The sequence below is a fragment of the Stenella coeruleoalba genome (assembly GCF_951394435.1).
Source record: "Stenella coeruleoalba genome assembly, chromosome: 7".
In the NCBI taxonomy this organism is placed as follows: Eukaryota; Metazoa; Chordata; class Mammalia; order Artiodactyla; family Delphinidae; genus Stenella; species Stenella coeruleoalba.
In genome coordinates, this window is record NC_137153.1 from 73557896 (window position 1) to 73570199 (window position 12304).

General features: G+C 35.3%; 1 protein-coding gene across 1 annotated transcript in view; it reads right to left on the reverse strand.

Moving 5' to 3' along the window:
• Positions 1–262: 262 nt before the first annotated feature.
• PTAR1 (protein prenyltransferase alpha subunit repeat containing 1) overlaps positions 263–12304 on the reverse strand; it is a 49001-nt gene continuing 36959 nt past the window's right edge. The window contains exons 6-7 of the mRNA XM_079926670.1: positions 11678–11982; positions 263–9533 (exon numbers count right to left, since the gene is read on the reverse strand). Coding sequence (XP_079782796.1) covers positions 9191–9533; positions 11678–11982 — 648 coding nt within the window. The 3' untranslated portion in view covers positions 263–9190. The remainder of the gene's footprint in view (positions 9534–11677; positions 11983–12304) is intronic.

Genomic DNA, 12304 nt, shown 5'->3' on the forward strand with positions numbered 1-12304 from the left:
CCCTAAAGACAACTGCGCTCTAATTTGTTTTTGGCATTTTTTTTTAATGTCCTAGACACAAGTGATATGTTTAAAATCTTTTTACAAATGTAGGTAATCAAATCATTGGCTTCACACAGACAACAGTTCACACCTCCACCCAACTACCACTATCACAGCAATTAAACAGGACAAATTGGGAGACTGAAGTTGAGTTTAAAACACCACCACAAGTAAAAATAAAATCACACTTAACACTCATTTTAGGAGATGAAAAGTTTACTTAGAAATTGCAAACATTTAGCAAAGACAAGACATAAACACTATTTTCCATATTCTACAGAAATACAATAATTTATAGCTGGCTTGGTACATGGTCACATGATAAAAACAAATATAATGGAAAAAAAAAGTTCATTCTACTTTTCTGCCACTTATTACAACTTAATATGTATACCAGTAAGTACTGGAGGACAGCTGCATAGGCAGATTAGAATCCGAGGGCTGTTTGTTAATACATATTATTGTATTATAACAATAATATAAAAACAAAATAGGTACAGATATATAATTAACATGCAATTTAAGCTATTATTTTGAAGAAACAGGACAGAATTTAGTGAACACATTGAAAAATGTGTTGTTAATAATATGTTGTTATAATCAGCATATTGTGGTATTTTACATGCACAGAAATCCTTCCTTCTTAAATAATGCTTGGCAAATTGAAACTGGTTGACCCTACTTCTAGAGAAAATTTTAAATGAAGACAAAAAAACGAGTGGACAATTCTGTTCGATGCTTTTCTAAGTATACTAAATAATTTTTAAAGTACCATAATTTCATGCCTACCTCACCACCTCCAATTTAAAGTAAAGCCATACTTTGTATTCTATGAATCTACACTGTCCAGTATAGCAGCCCTCATCCACAAGTGGCTTTTTGAGTATTTAAAATGTAGCTAGTCAGAACTGAGATGCACATGAGTGCAAAATACACGCTGAATTTTGAGGACTTACTATGGAGAAAAAAGAAGGTAAAACACCTCTATTTTGTATATTGATTACATACCTAAAAGATAACATTTTTAATATATTGGGTTAATTAAAATATTAATTTTATGTGTTTCTTTTTTTAATGTGGCTACTAGAGAATTTTAAATTGCATATGTGGCTCACATTTATTTCTACTGGATAGCACTGATACAGATGTCTATAGTCATTACATCAGCCTTAGCACTTAGCATCACATTTAAAGCGCTCTGGAGTACTAACTCTCAGAACACCGTAAACACACTCTGTATGTACGTTATTGCAAAATTTATTTTTATGCCTCTGCAATTACACATTTTAAGTGTAAAAAGAATTCACAAAATATTTAATCCTTAAAAAACGTCAACTAGAATATGGTTAGAGCTAAAGGAAATTCAATGCAGACTGTTATATTGGGGGAAAATAGTTTAATAGTGAAGACAATTAGTATCTTCAGTAAAATAAGTTAGCCAAACTTATCTTTAATGCCCAGGATCTGACCTTGCACCACAGATCATACATGTAACTTGTCCGTTTAACCATAACCTAAAAGAAAATCTTAAAACAACACTGATTGCAACCTACTTAAATGCTCCATTTTCTGGAGAATCTTCAAGCAATGTAAATTAACACACATAACGGATTCTAATAGCAGAATATAGTAGCTAAGAACTATCCCTTAAAGTCTCTCAGTGTTAAAGTAAGCAACTACCTAGTGTCCAAGAGACGTGGATTGAAAAAAAGGTTTTTAGAAGCTATTAAAAAAAAAAGATCATTGCTCTTTTATCATTTTCTTCCCCTCCTCCTTTTTTAGTTTTTTTGTAGTAGAGGATATAAATATTTGGTATATTCATAATACCTCATCTTTTATTTTGTCCAACTCAAAAAACAAGTTAACCTAGTACATACTCCATTATTTTCCTAGGAACAACAAGCACCAAAATACAATACCAACAGTGGTGACCTCAGTCAGAAGCCAGCATCATAGCCATGCATCAAGAACCTCGCCAGGAGGCAATGCCTAAATACGCTTGTGCTGCACACGCTGCTTCTCACAGCTCAGGTTGGAATGCTTGTTTTTAAACTGTTTAAATCTGTTTGCATTAGGTAAAGTCTGTCAAAAATGCTCTGAAAGCCACAAATTAATAGACTCTGAAACGACTATATTATTCATAAAAATTTCTCCTTCATTTTGAACATGTTCTCAAAAAACAAGTAGAAGTTATTTAATATAACTTCATACCTTACCATGACTACTTTTTTTTCCCCCCCCGGTATGCGGGCCTCTCACTGTTGTGGCCTCTCCCTTTGCGGAGCACAGGCTCTGGACGTGCAGGCTCAGCGGCCATGGCTCACGGGCCCAGCCGCTCCGCGGCATATGGGATCTTCCCAGACCCGGGCACGAACCCGTGTCCCCTGCATCGGCAGGCGGACTCTCAACCACTGCGCCACCAGGGAAGCCCATGACTACTTTTAAGACACTGGAAAGTAACCAAGATTTAGGGAGAAATAAACAGTACCTATACTAGATAATACTAGATATACCAATGATTGCAGAAGACTACAGCAGTTCTCTCTAGAGTTCAGCAGCCTATTAAGACATTTAATCACATTTATGAATGTGCCTTGCACAAAGAGATACTACTTAAACTTTTCACATCTCCTGTCTTCAGACCATTTCTACATTAACAGCATTTTTATTACACGTTACTAACTCCAACCTAAATAAGCCTAATAATTCATGTCAAATGAGAAAATTTTTCAGTTTCAAACATATATTACTCTAAAAATATACTCCTCAATGAAAAGATGACAACAGTCTCCTTTCTGAAAGCTGTTACTTTGATGTTAGATTAATAATGAACTAAATATTTATTAAGCACCTACTATGATTGCATTCAGCCTATACTCATTCTTCAACCAACAAGAAAAAAAATATCTGCTCCAAATGCAAAATGACATTTGTGAGGGAGGATAACATATTAGCATTTCTAACAGAATGCTATATGAGTCAATAACTGGACATGTGAAATTGTTCATCCCTATGACACTGAAAAACCTCAAATTTATTACTGATCACTTTATAAAGATAAATAAACATTTGAAGTATGCTGCATAGTACTTTGAGGAAAGTGACTGCCATACTTTAAATTAAGGCTGATTCCCTAAAGGTATAGAAGAAAAGTCAAAATGTCATGGTTCGCAAGCAACCGAAGACTTACTATAAACAGTTTACAGCAACATCTGGTTAATTCAAGCAAATGGGCACTTGTGTTAGGTTTCCAACTTTGCTTGAGGGGGCTGGTCTAATAAAGAAAACTGCCTTTAAACAGAAGCACTTCAAGCAAGTATGAAAATAAAAGTCCTTTGGATAAAATTCTTTGTAAAACCAGTATATAAGTTGAAATTCCAAATCTCATTTAAATATATATACATATATGTGAATACACACACATATGTATGCCTTAAAAGTATCTAAATTGCACTTACAATGCTGTACAGCTGTATATCTTTGCCTTGTATGTTTGAACCTGATTATGTATCTTCAGCACAATACTGTATTTCTCCTGAAGTTAAGAATGTGGACAACGATGATAAGACAGAGATAAATAAGCTAGTTTCAACTTTCTAGCCTTTCACAATTCTGATCTGTTGAATTCCTACAAGGTGCAAGGCTTTATGCAACATACGGAACGTGTACAAGATCTGACACAAAGCACTCTTTCAGGGAAACTGAAGTTTTAAGAAGCAAAAGAGTTGTCAGTTTGAAAACCAACAGTAATCACTTTCTCAATAGAATTTCTAAAAACTGAGATTGATGTCAACTAAAGCACTCCTACCTCTGCAAAACATGGAAAATAATGCAATACAGAAGCCATTTCCGTAGAAGACACGTGTAAGAGAACATTCATAATAGAACCACAGGGATTGAAGCAGTGAGATGAACAATGAGGCAGTCACAGAGCTACTGCACTGGTAGTAGTTTATAAAAAATACTATCTATACTAAAATTTTAAGAGCTAGTAATATACTTAGCATATTTTTGCCTTTTTTTGGCCACTGAATATAAAATTTTATCCTAAATTTACTAAATCTCCTACACCCTGAGAAATAATAACAGATTAATAAAAAGAAATGCCAGGGTTAGCTTTGTGGACCATATTATTGTCCAGAAAGCACAAGCTATATATAGCTAATATTCTTGGAAGCACAAGATTTCATCAGCAGAGTAAGCTGCTGCTCTCTATTTTTTTTTTTTCTTTTTTTAAGTAAAGGGTTGGTTTTACAGTGTTAACATGGCCTAGTGAGAATACAGAAGTCAAAGTTGGGAGCCTGAAGTCCCTACCCCCCAGATCCACAACTGACACAACAGTTTTCTGTTTCCACTATGAACATGACCTATTGCTGTCCGTTAGGAATACATTATTCGACAGTTCTCCGAAAAGCACTTTGGCATCTTAAGCTATATATTTTAATGAAATTACAATTAACAATTATTGGCTATCTGGAAATATGGAACTCCTATCCCTCCCCTCTCCATACCCAAATACATAAAAAGCCACATTTTAAATTTCATCTCAGTATTTGCCTCTTTTCCTCCAATATTTGAAAAGATTAAGGTTCCATTTTTCCCCCCACTCAACTATCTTACGTAGGACTAAATTTGGGATGGGGTTCTTAAAAGTCCTTAAGATGAGGCAAAGGATTCATTTAGGACAACTGTATGGCGCTTCTTTTAGGGCAGAGGGCCACTGTTTCCCTTTAAAAATGGGCTGCACAGGGTTTTTGGCTGATCTTTATGCATATGCCGTCCTCTAAATGTGAGGCCTCCAACCCCAAAAACATCAGTTGTCACTGAGAAAGAACTAATTCTTCCTGGTAGGGTGCTTAAAAATGATAACTAATGACATGCAAACCAAAGCATCCTTCCTGCTCTTATCAGTAACTCACTTAAGGATAAAATATTCCATTGGGCCATGCCTAGCAAGTGGAATAAATAAAATAATGAGTCAATCAACTGTTTAATAAAATTTTCATCCTTTGTTTTCTACCTAAATGTTAGACTTAAATATAATCTTGCTCCCCCAAAAAGAAAGGCACTCGAATGAACACAGTATATACAGTTATTTTTTAAAAGACACTGTGTGATGGTAAGGAGAATTCTCAGGGTTGATTTTTCCTGCTCACTGCCTTTATAACACTGAATTTGCCTATGCTTTCCTGTGCCTCCATGAACTTCTCTAATAAAAAGGAGCACATTACAGAGTATACTCAAGTACAGGGAGGCGGCAGCACGTAAAGTGCTAGGGTTTGCACAGTTCTATTTGAGAAATTTACTTAGAAGACAAAAAGTTCAGTTGTTACAATGCTGCTCAAATTTTCTAGCATACTTTAGATATTTTAAAGTTTTAAAATATAATTTTCTAGTAACAAAATAACTAAGCTCACAAAAGCTTTTTGCAAAAACAAAAGTGTTTCTTACTTCCTTTGATAAACTAAATATTTAGCATCTTCTCTAATACAGGGGAACTAAGGTAGAAATGAGATTGCTGCATAGCAAGTGATAGTTGCATTCCTAAATTATATTTAGCCCTCATGTCAGATACCATCTTGTGCTATTAAGAGAAAAATACTAGGCTGACAATTTGTTCTCAAAAATATTAAAAGTTTTTACACACATGTAGGTATGTGTCTAAACAAGCATGAATTCACATGACCTGAATATATCTAAATGACACAGCCTACCACCATATATGCTTTCCTACAAAATGCCACATGAAAATCCAAGAACTTTTGTTTGCACATCTTGTGTTACATAAGCCCTTATCTGAAGACTTAAGTGGCTTTGAGTGACCTCCTGTATATTTAATCCGATAAATAATGAAGCCTTTAATTTAAATTAGAATTGTACCATAGGAATAAGAGATATGACTCAAAAGTCTGGGCCCAGAGTTTTCAAAGAGGTAATAAAATGCTAAAACCTAGAAAAGAAAGGGTTTTGAGTCTAAAATGACTATTCATGCACAGATACAGATCAACACGTCTTTGAAATCAGTTTCCTCAGATACTCCAAGAGTGGCTATGGCTCTATTGGCAAGATCTGTCCTCCAACATCATAAGTGAATAGAAAGTAGTGTTCTTGCAAATGTTCTTCATTTTTCTATGAATTTTTAATATACATTATAGTACAGTTAATTGATATTATACAGCTGCATTTCTTGGCTGGGATTTAACAAGCATAAACAAAGTAGTTTAATGCAGGAAAAAAAATCTAAATTAACTTATTCTATATGCAATAGCTCCCCCTAAGTATCATGAAGGCAGAGTACATCATTCATTCACAATCCATTGCTCTATTCCATCAATTTCTCAATCATAACTCACTCTATGTATCACTCATGATTGATCTTTCTCATCTTCAGTTAAATCATTCATAAATTTAATAAATATTTAATGAGTCCTTACAATGTGCAAGGCACACAGAATCTGGGAACACCATGTTACCAAAATAGGTACACTTAAAAAAAAAAAAAAGTCAGGTTGGGGAGGGTTAGTGGTAGAGATATTTACAGATCTTATTGCTTTTTTGCTTGTCAGTAGTATTCTTGATCCACAGGATGGCCTACAATTCTTCCAGTGAAAGATGGATGACATTTGTGTCAATCTAAATCATCTTTTCCTTTAACAATGACATATTTATAGAAAAATAAGTGAAGACTAATGAGTCCCTAAAAATAGACACATCCTTTCCACTGCATGAGCTCATTCATTCCAAGAGATAATATCATGCTACAGCTAGTGAGTTTAGATGTGAACCATTTAGGGAAAAAATACAACCATCCAGGGCAATACTAGGTTTTTCAGTGAATGAACACTTGAAAACTGCAAATTTTAGAAATAAAGCAGCACACAAAAGTCAGATATAAACAGTATCCTTTGGATATTTGTATTTTTACTCCCTACTTAAAGCTATTAGGAAGACAGGAGACCAAGATATATTAAAGGACTGCATGGCTTCATGTAAGGGTGGGTTAAGAGACTTAAAACACATGAAGGCAGTTAACATCAAAGAAGGGCAAGAGACTCTGTGGAAGGTATAAAAAGATGTGGAGCATTATCAAATTTAGCTGATGTTTCACAGAGGATTGTCTGTATTCATGTCTCAACACTCTCACATCAAAGCATAAGAAGCCCTACTACTTAATACTTAAAATGATGATACTTAAAATGATGCTTGGAAGAATGGTAATACTGAGTGAGGCCAGAATTTGGCAACATATATTAGTGGAATGTGCTAAATCTTCCATGTCATCTGTGTGTAGTCTGCCCCCCAAGCCCCACAGGTGCTAAAAATCATAAATTAATAGTTTTATCCATAGAGGTCTAGGTAGACCTTGAGGTATTTGAATCAAAATATGCTTTGTACACAAAGGGTCATAGATTTATGCTCATAATGCCAATCATTTTCTCACCTAAATACTATAAAAAGCTAAAAAAGGGTAAATTTTGCCCTAAGAGAGAAGGACAGGCAGCTTCTGTCTACAAGGACCAGTCTAGACAATTTTTTTGGTGTTCTTAAGTCTCACTTGACAGTTTGCCACTCAACAAAATCATGACATACAAGTAAAGGACCTATTCTTTTCCCTTAAAGAAATGCTCCTCACTCAAGTCCAGAGTCTCCGTAACAGTGGTATAGGAGAGGTCTGCTTTTCCCTACATCTGTCTTCTCACCCTACAGGTGACCTAGCAAATAAAGAGGAAAACAGGCAAAGCATAGTGGTCACACTTGTTTCTGCCACTATTACATTTCAAACACACACAAGATAATAGACAACTTCCATCATTAGGGGAACTTTTAGAGGGGCAGTTCATATTCATATTGTGTGTGTGTGTATGTGTGCGTGTGTTTAATGGGGTATGGAATTAACTGGAAACAGAGAGGAGATTATGTTTAGTACACATCCATGAAATACAACAGATAAGGAAAAATATACAAAAGTGGAGATGACAAAAAAATCGAATGGGAAAATAAAGAGAAAGGTGTGTGGAAAGAAGAAATGCAAAGCATTCTTTCATATTAAGACATTAGACATTACCTGGAACTTTCCCCACACCTGCCTCACCTACCTAAAAAACCCAGCCCTTATTATTGAAAAGATAAGATACAGCTAAAAGGTGGATACTTTGGTACGTTGTCCCTGATAAATTTAGTATCAAAGTTTTTAAACTGTTTTATTTTTTAAAATAAAGACTGAAGAACTAACCTTCAAAACTATTCATCCCCCCTGGCTTTTGCCAGTAAACTTTTAATAATCACTTCACAAAAACTTTATAGTTTATCCAGTGTATCCTTAATAACTTAAATTTTAAAAAGGAAGATTTTTAATGGACACATTTCTATGCATAAGCTTCCCATTTTTCATGGTGAATCTGGAGGAAAGTAAGTAGTAATAACTAAAAACAGCATTCTAGGTTTTTTTAAAATTGATTTTAATTGAGGTAAAAACAACCTATCAAAGCTAGTAGTAAAAATAATTTTCTACTACAATTACATAAACTCTTAAAATTATTTTTTTTAAAAATAACCATTTTTAAAATGGACTATATTGGAAGCATGTTGTTCATATAAATTCCAATACTTCTGACTTTGGTTATGTTGGTCTATGACTTGAGTAGAACATACTAGAGAAAGAGAAATGGTGTGTATTTTCACACATCCATCCATCTGGCCATTTGATTCTCAAAACAACAATTAGATCAAGTAATTTTGAATTTGTATTGTTCTTAAGCTAAACTACAACATACATTTTTAATTTAAAAAAAAAAAAAAACTAGCCTATGCAGCAACCACACTGAGGTGGGTTGAGGTGTGTGTGAACCAATCTGGAGAACCAAATGAGAAAAGCCTCAAGTACAGGAATATAAAGGATGAGAAGTTTAAAAGAAAAAAATTAAGACTCACTGTTCAGCAGGAAGGAACTACACAATTATTTTATCCCCAAAGGAATGCCAGTTCTTAACAAAATAAATAAAATGAAAGATTTACTATGGACTTTTAACCTAAAGATGAAGCACATATAGTTAGACAATAATAGCAAACAGTTCATGCAACTATGTAAATAAGAAAGGAAAGCAATATTGCACTAAAAGGGGAACCTTGCAGGACTAATCCACCTCTTTCATTGACTCAATGTAACCAGCCATTTCCTGTATGCATTGGCAAACCTGGCCTGCTCCACGTTCCGACAGGTGGACAATACTTGATCGATGAACCTGTGCTCCATTTCCAGGCCCAGGGAGTCTGGAGCAGGGGTCCGCTTCAGGCGTTTGGTTTCCTGGGAATAGCCTTGCTTGCTAGAGTCACTGAGTCCATCCACCTCCATTGCCTGAGATGTATGCGGTCCTGCTGGGATGAGGTGCAAGTCACTCAAAGTCCCCCCTGGGTTGTCTGCAGGTGACAACTGGACCACGCTGTGAGGAAACCTACCATTTAAGTGATGCTGAAGGTAGAAAACATGCCGCCTGTGAAAGAGGAGGGTAAGGAAGAGAGTAGAAAAAGAAAAATCACATCACAAAGTCAAGCTTTTCAGAAAAGACAAAAAAGTCGATAATCTTAAAACATACAGTACTCAGTTCAGTGCCCCCTTCGTAACCCAGAGCTATCTGGGGGAAGGAGGAAGAATAGTTAAGATGTAGTCTCTGGGTATTTGGACAGAGCCTCACAAACCCAGATTACTGGTTTGTGAGAAAGACTACTACCCCGAAGGTGTTTAAAAAAAATGGACTGAGATGATGACAATCACTTGGTGTTGTTACACCTGTTACTATAATATGAAACTAGAAATGGGTCTTAGCTCAATCTCTGCTATAAGTTAAAATATAAAACAAAACCAAAAATTAACCTCATTGATATCCTAAAAGACAAGTGATTTTCAGAAACAAGAGAATTAAATATTAGCTCCTCTAGAGGCTTAGTGTATGGCCTCTATCCAATACTTTCTTTAATAAGAACAGAACTGCTGTGGTTGGACTTATTATCTTAGAAACCCTCTGAATTCTCCCCTAAATCCAGCACTATAGTCTTATTAAACACCGACATGCAGTAGGGATGTGCTGGGCTCTGAGAAAAGTATGTTAAAAGACACAGTTCCTGTTCTTCCTCTAAGGAGAGTTCTCCTGCCCTTAGAATCATCTGGAGTTATTTGTTAAAAATGAAGATCCATGTGCCTAATTTCCAAAATTTGTGACTCAAAGGGGTGTACATCTCTGTACAAAATAAGGTAAACTACCTTAGGTAGTTTCTAGGTTGTTATACTTCATCATTCATATTAATAACTCTAAGCCCTTAAAAGAGAATTCTATTCATTTTCCCAGCTTATTTGGGAGCAGACAAAGGAGCATATAACACCCATTTTACAGAGGACAAATCTTAAAAGGGCTGATAAACTGCTTAAGGGCACTGAATCAGTAGAAAATATAATTCATTCCTGTAATATACAGGTCATCCCAACTGTCTCTTCTCCCTACTCCAAACTCCAATTAATTTTTATATAAAAAAAGAAAGTTTCTGTTCTAATGATCTAGCTCTCTCTCAAACACAAATATAATTTTTAATATTCTTTGAGTCTTGCTATTAATGTGTCTAAATATAAAACAGCAATAAAAAATCGGTAACAACAAAACATGCAAGTCAAGATCTATCTTCTCTCCTAAAAATGTGTAATAAAAATGTTTTGTTTTTAAGGGAAAAAGAAAATTCTGTATTTATGAAGATGCCAAAGAGGGGGACTGTCTTCCATCTTCTAATATATCTTCCAAATATAATTAGACTGGAAAAAGGGAACAAATCACATTTAACTTAAAAAATACACAAATATTTAAAATGCCTACCTCCTGCCTAACACAGGCAACTCTTTTGTCTACAAACAGAATCCTGTAACTTGAAGTAAAATCTGTAGATATAATGCCAGAGATGCCTCCAACTAAATGATAATCCAAAATAAATCAATCGGGGGTTCCCATACCTGGATTTCATTTCAACATGAAAAGTACAGTCAAAGGTTCTTAAAACTCAAGTTATGAGGTTGCTAACCCTCTTTCACTCCTTCCTAATAATCCTGATTCACTCCCAAAGTACATATTACTTTAAAAAAGCAAAAAGTGTCAAGAGATTATACTTAAGGTAAAGTAATCTGCAGGCCATCACGGTTGGGAAGAACAATAAAAATGTCTAACTATTCTCAAGGTCTAATCAATGGTCTCAGCCCTGACTGTGCATCAAATTTACCTGTCAGGGTTTTTTCTTTATATTTTAAAAAACAGATGGCAGCACTCCATCCCAGATATGCTAAGTATCAGGATCTCCAAGGAGGGAGTCCAGAAACTTTCTTTAGTTTGAAAGTAACACACCTTATTCTGTGGCGCAGTCAAGGATGAACGCCACCACCTTGAGCCGTTGGCAAAGATCTGCATGAGGAACTTCATATTGATCATGACCATGAGCAGGAGTATATGGTAACACAAACTCCTCTGAAGCACTCAAGCAAAGTTCCACAATCAGATTACCATATTTACCCAAGTAGGCACGAGTCAGATGTAAGACCTTCTGTAGCTCTCATAAGGACACACACAGTTTTATGCAGGAAATAGATCTTCCTTTCTCTTACCTATGACACCAAAGGGTTTCATGTCCTGGGTAGGAATCAATAAGATCAGTGCTGAATTCAACTTCTTCTTCTAGAAGATGGGGAAGATTTATCCTTGATTCCTCTGCTGAAGCCACTGCTTCTTCATCTTTTGGAAGAACTATAGCTGGCTCACTTCTCAACGTATTTTGCTCCAATACAGAACCATCTGTCACAGTTTGGCTAACCAAAGACTTTAATAAAAACTGGCGGTAGTGAAATCCACTGTGGTCTGAAACATGCATGGACGCCCAGTGTTTAGTAGAAGATAGTTCATCAAGAAGAATCTTGTAGGAAGAAAAAAGGGAAGTGAAATAAGGAATTGCCAAAGGTTTTACTTTCTCCATTAATGCTTTGGATTTCTCTTCTGATTCATTTCTTGTTTTGACAACACCATTCCTACCAATATTTTGTATATAATGCCCAACACAGTGTTGTCATTTAGTGGAAGCTTGCACTTAGTGGAAGCTCAGTAAATTCTAATTTTCCCTTTCTTTTATAAAGTAATTGATTTTTTTTTTTTTTTTTTTTTTTTACTGCCGCAGAATTTACGGACCTTTCCCTAGACTTTGATCACATTCTGACTGGCACACACATAGAAAAGACAGA